This window comes from Atta cephalotes, assembly GCF_000143395.1.
Source record: "Atta cephalotes unplaced genomic scaffold scaffold00014, whole genome shotgun sequence".
NCBI classification, from domain to species: domain Eukaryota; kingdom Metazoa; phylum Arthropoda; class Insecta; order Hymenoptera; family Formicidae; genus Atta; species Atta cephalotes.
Window position 1 is genome coordinate 5,315,521 of NW_012130078.1, and position 9,091 is coordinate 5,324,611.

At 30.6% G+C, this 9,091-nt stretch overlaps 1 protein-coding gene across 1 annotated transcript; it reads left to right on the top strand.

Moving 5' to 3' along the window:
• The first annotated feature begins 2,114 nt into the window (after window positions 1-2,114).
• LOC105617821 (hypermethylated in cancer 2 protein-like) lies at window positions 2,115-6,350 on the top strand. Its single transcript, XM_012199374.1, has 4 exons — window positions 2,115-2,226; window positions 2,901-3,454; window positions 4,530-4,709; window positions 5,691-6,350. The coding sequence occupies exons 1-4, from the start codon at window positions 2,115-2,117 to the stop codon at window positions 6,348-6,350; spliced, it is 1,506 nt and encodes a 501-aa protein (XP_012054764.1).
• The last annotated feature ends 2,741 nt before the right edge of the window (window positions 6,351-9,091 follow it).

The following is a 9,091-nucleotide window of genomic DNA, read 5'->3' on the forward strand; positions in this document are numbered from 1 at the left end:
GCTATGATGAACGTTCGCGGGCTTGATTCATTAGAGAGAAAAAACGAGGCAAAAGATAATAGTTAGCGATTCTTTTTCTAACTTTAATATGTTATTACATTGGCGTACGTTATTAACTTGGCGTACGAAACGTTCTTCTTCGTGTATATCGTAAAGTGAGTAGATAGAGATGAAGGAATATAAAGAATGTTATTATAAAATATAAAGAATCTTACAAAAGACAGAAAAGTGATTCCAGAAACTAATTTTGGATGAAAAAATGTACATTGATAATGAAATTGTAGTGAAATTAATGATTACAGTAAAGAAATTTTCATAATAATTTAATTATAAATATATAAAATTTAATATTAGATATTAAAATTAATATTAGATATTAATTTTATATCTAACACTAATTAAAAATAAAGAATGTAAAATGTAATGTTGCAGAATCTTGCAGAAGTTGATAAGTTCTAGAAACTAGTTTTGGATAAAAAGATATATACTTATATTGATAATGAAATTGTTATAAAATAAATAATTGCAGTAAAGAAATTTCTATGATAATTTAATTTTCTAGCTATTAAATCTTATAATTTCGATACGAGACAAATATGATTTTTATATTTTTTATTATAATTTAGAAATATTCTTGCTGACTTCTTTTTAAATTTTTCTTTTCAATTTAATTTAAATTTCTTTAAAAAAACTTAATACAATATATGAAATGAGCAAGATTATTAATTGTATTATACATATTTAAAAAAAATTAGTTTTTATTGAGATATATATATATATATATATATATATATATATATTACTGAAGATATTATTAATTAAAAATAATGACAAAAGAAGATTACAAATAACTGAATTTAATTTCTTTCTTCTTTGGATATCAGTTAATTGTTAACTTATTTTTGCAACTAAGTTTTTTAATGAACATATGCGTTAAATTGAATACCGTGGTGTGAGAAAATAGACGAAATTTAGTTACTTCGGAGTCACTTAAAAGTGCATTAGCTTTGAAGCACCGCTTTATTTACATTTTGGATTGTAAGCTGCTAAAGTCCTATCTTTTACGTTGATTTGAGAAATCATGATTTGTTTATAATTTATTATTAAGATTAGAAATAATTAAATTATTTTTCAAAAAAGTTAAATTATAATCAATTTACGGTAAACAATTCATAAGAAAATGACATCGTTTTAATAATTTTGTCTAAATTTTAATATAAACTTCGCGCAGCAATTTATTGATAATAAACACATTAATAGGCATTAATAGTTTTTCAATAATTATCATTAAAAAAATTTTATTTTAACGAATTTATAAATACATAACACAACTATCTTGTTTATTTACACTGAGAAAAAGTAATTTTAATAAAAGTTAATTTTAATAAATAATTGTTTGAATAATATTAATGTAAAATTTATTTTTATTTAGCAGAATAAATATTTACTAAATAAAAAATTCAAATTAATTGTTCTTGTACTGTATAAACATATGTTACATTTAGTGAATATTTAAGACATCAATAAATATTCAGACAAATATTTATTTAAAATTTAATACATTTTTCTGTGTGGAATAAAAAAAATGCGACTACATGATAAATTAAAAAAAAAAAGTATAATATTCTTGAATTGTGGCATAATTGAGAGTCGCTTCATTACACAATTACGTTAATTAATAAAATCTGATTTGTTACAGATATTATTCATTTACATTAATTGATAAAATTCTGATCAATTGGTTAATCTCATTTTTCTCATTTTTAGAATAATAAATAAATAAATGAATAAAATGAAGAATAATCGTGAAAAATTCGATTCGGTCGCGTTTGAATAGTGCGCGTTGACGCGCCATATCGCGCGACTGACGTAATGAAAGCGTGCGTTATTTGGAAAATAAGAAGGCCGGGACTGGTGGAGATCGATATGGCGACGACTAAACGAGCGCCGCGCGAATTCTCTGTATTCCGGCTGCGATATATTTCGCATGGGACAGGCCACGTTATCGGGCGCACCGACGGGCCGCGAGATCCCGCACGCAGTCGGAAAGAAGACGCGGCGTACGTTCAACCGCGTTTGAATCCGAGCGCCCTTCGCGCCATTCCCCGCGGCAGATGCACGAAGGTCAAAAGTATTTTAAAAATAAGGCCGTAGGCATTGGCAGATTGGTATGGCAGTGGACGTTAAGGGTCGGGTGGCGTTGTAATGGCAAAAAGTTTGCGAGAGGTGAGTAATCGACGTACGGGAAATATTCGGGAAGCGGTATCTCGCGTTGAGTGATACACGACGGCGTAACCTGCGTAGGATCCGCGTAAATAAAGCGGTGCGAGTTAAGGTTGTACGAGTGGCTAGAAAATCGGGCATCAACAAATCGTCTTTTCGCGAGGAGGCTCGTGGAGGCTAGACGAGCACGGCCGACAATGGCGCCCAAGCCACGCGAATATTGACATTGCCAAAAACATCACCTCCGAATATATCGGATTATAATCGTATACGTGGGTGGTACGTACTGCGTCGCAATTAGCGATCTAACCTCGCGGGCGGCCCGTGGCCGTGGCCCATCGCTTAGAAATTCGAGCGCGGCTTACTTCGTTCAGGCCGTTAAGGTTATGCGAAAAAATGTTTTCTGCATGTATAGTAGCGCGGCGTGAACCCTGAAGGGTTTTACAGTTATACTGCAATGTGGCACATTTGCAGAAGCGCGGAGGACGTTGTGTGGGTCTAGAGAGCCGCGATTTAATCTGCGGGGAGATATTGTCAGGACGATAGGAGAGTGCGCGTGGAGAAAGTGTGTGAGTTTAGCGATTTTTAAGGGTTAGGGGATCACACAAAATTCGGTATAGCCAGGGTGATAGCATAGCTTTTATGTAGACTGTTTTGGCCAACTAGTTTGGTTGTAGGGTCGGGATTGGAGATAGACAAGATGGACCAGCAGTATTGTCTACGGTGGAACAATCATCCAGCCAACCTCACAGACGTTCTCAGCTCCCTGCTTGCCAGAGAAGCACTCTGTGACGTTACCCTGGCCTGTGTCGGAGAGACCTTCAAGGCGCACCAAACCATACTCTCTGCATGCAGTCCGTATTTCGAGAGCATTTTCCTGCAAAACACCCACCCCCATCCAATCATATTCCTCAAGGATGTCAATGACACGGAAATGAAGGCGTTGCTGCACTTTATGTATAAGGGCGAAGTCAATGTTAGTCAGCATCTCCTACCGATGTTCCTTAAAACAGCAGAAGCATTGCAGATCAGAGGCCTCACCGATAATAGTGTAAATAACAAGGCAGAGGACAAGTGTCCATCACCTGATCCAGAAACGCAAACTGGAGTAAGACATAGCGATTCGCCTAACCTCCAGTCTCATCATGAGAAGAGGAAAAGAAAGAATTCAGGCAGCTACGACGTTTCTCTTTCTGGCCCACCTAGCGAAAGATTCTTGTCTGATTCTCAGGTAGATATCGTACTCGTTTACTCTCTTTTGTAATTCTATCATGAGATTGGTCATTATTTTTATTCATTGTAACACATGTACAATATCTTTATCATGACTCGTGTACGTGTTATATTAAATATATTTTAAAATTTGATTAAGAAAAATTATAGAAAAACGAGCAACATAAATATTTCTTCTGAAAATTGATGCGAACATAATTTTTTGTGTGCATTCCAGATTGTCTCTTTGGTCTCTTTGGATACAATTTTTATTTTATCCGTTATGTTTGTAACAATATTAAATATTACATTTTTCATGTATTAACTGTATAAAATAACATACATGCAATTTATGATAATGCAATTTCTTTAAATAAGTTTATATGAATAATACTAATTTCTGTCATATCATTATATTTGTGCTACTGCTTAAAATTCTGGTTGATTGTGTCTCATACATATTATCAACCAATTATACATGTGTTTGTGATTGCACAGCTTTCCAAATAACTTTATAACCTTGAAAAGTTCAGGCCAATATATACCTGCTGTATAATTTAAGAGATATCATCATAATTAAAGATCCCATAACAAAGTCTGATCACAAAATGACATTTTTGATTGGCCTATCGTTTTTGTCAACTTCAGTAAGTTGGAAATGAGTAAAGTTGTATATATGTAAGTTAAAATGAGATGGCATGTATAAAAAGAGACAGTACATATATTTTTCTTTTTATTCTTGTTTTGATAAAATTGCTCGTGGCTGGATTCTGTTATAATGTATTTCCTATATACTTTTATTTATATATTTTGATAAGACTCACATATTCAGAAAAAGATGTAATCTGTCTATTCCAAAACGTCAAATGCAATTTGATTACAAGTATAATAGTAAATGTTATCATACAACATACAATAACGTAAAGTTTATAATAAATCCATCTATTACATTTTTAAGCAAAAGAAATAACCTATAGATGAGTGTTTATTTAAAAAAAAGTTCTTAATCTCAAATCTTATAATTAGTAATCATAGTCGAGGTACAGCATTCAGAGAAAGATGAAGACAATTTTTTTTTGATTGATTATTTTCAGACATCCTCGCAGTGTAGTTACAAATCAAGTCCTCCTGTGATTCCAAAGTTAAATAATGCCCTGGGAGTTGAGATGGAAGATGGTGGTCGACCCATGTCCCCTGCTTCACAACCGCAGGCTCCTATTAAACAAGAGGTGGATCACCACTTGCCCGACTTCCATGACAATATTTCCCTCCCCGTAAGTAATTTTCGACATTTCATATTTTAATTTTGATTAATCATTTCTTTCTATCTCTGCACATATATATTCACTTCGCTTTTTCTTGTACATTCATTCATTTAATAATGTAGAATACTAACTTTGTTAAAATTTGTTTTAACTTTGCACGATCTATGTTGTTACATGCAAAATATATGTGTATATAATCTTCCTTATTGGTAAAGAGTTGATTACAAGTATTTCAATTTATTTGAAAGTTTATTGTTGATGCAGTTGAAGGAAATTATTTTTTGATATATTTATCATGATTGCATAAAAGATAATAATGATAAGATTGTTTATGTTCTTGGTTTCTTTATCTAAGTCACATACACTACAAAAAAAGCTTGAGAAATTTTATTGTTTCTTATCTTATTACATTTATCTTATTAAATTTTATTGTTTCTTATCTTATTACATTTATCTCTAGACACATAATTTTTAAGTAATTATGTAATTATGCATTACTAGTTAATACGTTATTTCTGTAAGATATTTCTTTGAGAATACTTAAATGTTAAAAGAATGCACGTGTAAATTGTTTGAACATTTTTTTTGTGGTGTGAAGTGTTCGCGTAACAAAGTATTATTGTTACCCTATTATTATTATATTACAGCATGTAACTTAGATTCTGTGTGTCCATTAAGATATTTTTATTTTATATTCGCATTTTTTTCGAAGATGCTGTATGCTTCTTCTCGCTTAAAATACTTTGCACAGTCATAAATGAAGTGCAAAGTTCTCGTGATATATCATGAAGATAATTGTCCCTATAACGGAGTTTCGTTACTGTTCCCACAATTGATGATGATTACCTACCATCGTCCTATAGTCGAAACAAACATGGGAAGGAAGGGATTTTTCTAATTAGAGATTACAGAATTGGCTTTTTCTCAAAAAAAAAAAAATTGATCGAAATGTGTTGATTAAGCACATATCCTTTCCTTCTCTGTTGACAGACTAATATGGAGTGGGAGGTTCAAAGAGATGGGAAGAGTGACGAAACTATGGATGTACAGAACATGACTTCAAATCGTCCAGATTCCGCTGGGGTGCAGGTTTCTCGCGAAAGTGCCATCATGGCTGGAGGTTCTCTCTATATCGATATGTCAGGAATTGCGTCTGAATTCCCCGGAAATTCGCATAATCCATTAAGTCAAGCCATATCTATGAACACACACCATTCGTATAAAAGCAATAGCATTGATCAAACCCAGTCATACGAGTCGTTATCTGAATATCCAGCTAAAAGACTTGAAAGTGATAGATCGTTACAAATAAATCAGGAATTAGGATTGTCTGTAATTCAGCCAACAATTCAGTGCGCAAACTTGCAACGTACTACTCCGCATAATAGAAAGGCTGGTAAATTTAAAACAGGATGGTTAGGCATGTATTCCTGGTTGCAGTATGATGAACGATCGAATCTTATGTTTTGCAAATACTGTAGAAAGTGGAACGAATCTATACCAGAAATTCGTACTTCATTTGCTGCGGGAAATGGCAATTTTAGACTAGAGATCGTTAACCATCATGATAAATGTAAAGCACATAAGCTGTGCGTAGCAAAAGAAAACGAGGAAAGAAAACATTATACTTACACGACAAAAACATGCTAGCCTTGATACCTTTTATCCTATCTGAATCTGTTAATTTGTAATTAATTTCGCGCTCATTTAATACCTAAAAGACTTATCATTCACAAATATTCAACACATTTGTACGAAATACGTAACAATTTTGAGAAATTCCTGCCTTACTAAATCGCGAAAAAATTTAACCAAATTTATATTTGTTTTTTTTAAAACAAAATGAAACACACTTGAACTTGTAACAGAATATGTTATAAGTGAATTGTTATTTTTTTTAACGTTATTTATTTAACGTGATTCTACAGTAAAGTGCCGAAAATTTAGGGCGCCTCATCAGGGCCACCCAAAATTACAAATATATGTGCATAATTTGTATAAAATATTAAAACTATGTGTATATTTTAATGAAATAGTATAAAATAAACGATATTTGTACAGTATGCAAAAGTACTAAAATAGTGAAATAAAAAGAAATTTATTTCTTGTACAATTTATTCTTGTGAAAATTCGATATTTTACCATTTCAATATTAAATATCTTTCCAGAATGACCGATGACCTATTACTTTTTTGTGATCGTTATAATTGTAATTTTTTTAACTTTTTATAATCTCATTTTTTAGAGAAATCTATGGTATGTTGGTTATTATGGTTATTTGCGTGTAATTAGTCAAAGAAGCGCCTCTATTTTTTTCTTCTTTTATTTCATCAATAATCTACCCTAAAATTTTGCACATGTTAAATACTTCAGCTTTATTATATTAAAAAATTAGACATTTCTACAATAACTCGATTTACTATAGAATCATCTTAACTATCAGATTTCTTACAATTATGTACTCAGAGATCTTCCAAAGATTCCTCTTCTCGATTTCTCTTACATTTCAGTCTTGCAACTTTTTTACTTTTAGATTATATTCAATCAATTATAGTTATTTTATTGCATCAACAATATTACAAAGAAGTTTACACTTGTTAAACATATTTTCACAGAAGCGAGTTTTTATCATCAAATAATTTTATCACTGTTAAAATTATTATTGCTTATAAAGTTAAAACAGTTTATGTGTGTACATTATTTTATTATTAAAAGGACAATGCATAATTACATATATAATGATGTTGATAATTCTGTTAATACATTTAGTAACATTTCCAATGTTATGTTGTAATATGTATATGTATTACTTGGAGATGATATATGATAAAACTATTGTATATTTAAATAGCACATAAAGATGTTTATGAAAATTTGTGTAATTATAAAAATTACGCAAATAACTTTAATAGACGAGTGAATGAAGTCTGTATAATCATACAAATTTGTTTTTGCAATTATTTTTTATGATGAGACAACATATTTCCAAGATGATTGGACTTTACAAAAAGATTGAACATTTGCATTTTTTTAAACGTATATATGTTATATACTTGATATGTATTACATGAGCGTACTATACAATTTTCAATATGTAAGAAAAAAAGATGCCAAAGTATATATTTTTGAGATCATGTTCTGTAACAGATGTCTTATATGTTTGAGCAATAAATCAAGTTGTTCTGAAAATAATTTTTTCTTTGAAATTATATTGATTATATTTAATCTCCTACAATTAAATATTATATTTTTTATATAATTATATTTTTATTATATAAATATATAATTATTTTATATAATTATAAAATTATATTTTTTTATATAAATAGGAACGAAAAATTTTTTTTAGATATATATTATTTCTTTTTTAATTATTTTTATTTAAAACTATGCAAAATATTCAAGTAAATAAGTATTACATATGTATAAATTTAATTAACATTACTAAGTTAAATTATACTTATATAATTTTTATATAATTAAATTATATAATTTTTTATATATGTTACTTAAATGTTGTTACATTAAGGTTAACGTAGGAAAATTATAACTATAATCATTTAAAAACCTTAAAATGCAAATTTTGTTTTCAAGAAGTTTTAAATTTGATCATCTCAAAAACATAATTTAAGAGTTTGAGAATTTAATAGAACTTGAGAAACAACAATTTGCAAGAATACAAAGATTTTGTCTTTTGAGAATGTGATTGCAGATAGTATTTGAATTAAAATGTTATAAATTGTGAACTAGCTTTCATACTATTGCTGGCTATTTATTTATGAATCTGTGATTATATCATGTGCAGGGTCATCCAGTTGGACTGATAGGAGAAGATGGAGGGGCCACTGCAGGAGCACTCAGTGATGGTGTTCAAGGGATTGAGTCATCTGAGCACCATAACCCTCCAGAAATGCTCGACGGACTTGATGGTAAGATCTGCACACATATATCCAATTTTATGACCAAAATTTCGTTTAGATTTAACATATTTCCTTTTTTATATCAAGCCGTTCTGAATTATGATTAATTTGTACATTATGTTGAAAATTTTACTCGATATTATCTCAGATATTATCATTCAAATGGACTTAAATATTAAACAGTAATAAAAGATGCAACGATGCATTATTCGACGACGCATTATTTTGTTAAAACATCGCATTTCATTCGTGAATCAAACTCGTCCTTTTACGCGTATCGAATGCTCGATGTTACGGGAAAAACTATTTCGTCGTTAATGTGTGGGAAATATGTTACATCTAAGAAATCGAGGGAGATTTGCATGCACGTATTTGCAAGGATTTGACACGAGTCGGGTCGTACGTAGGTGTCGTCCGAAGCGAGCATCCCTCTATTTCCAAATCTGGCAAGTGTAGTGAGTGTAACTTTAG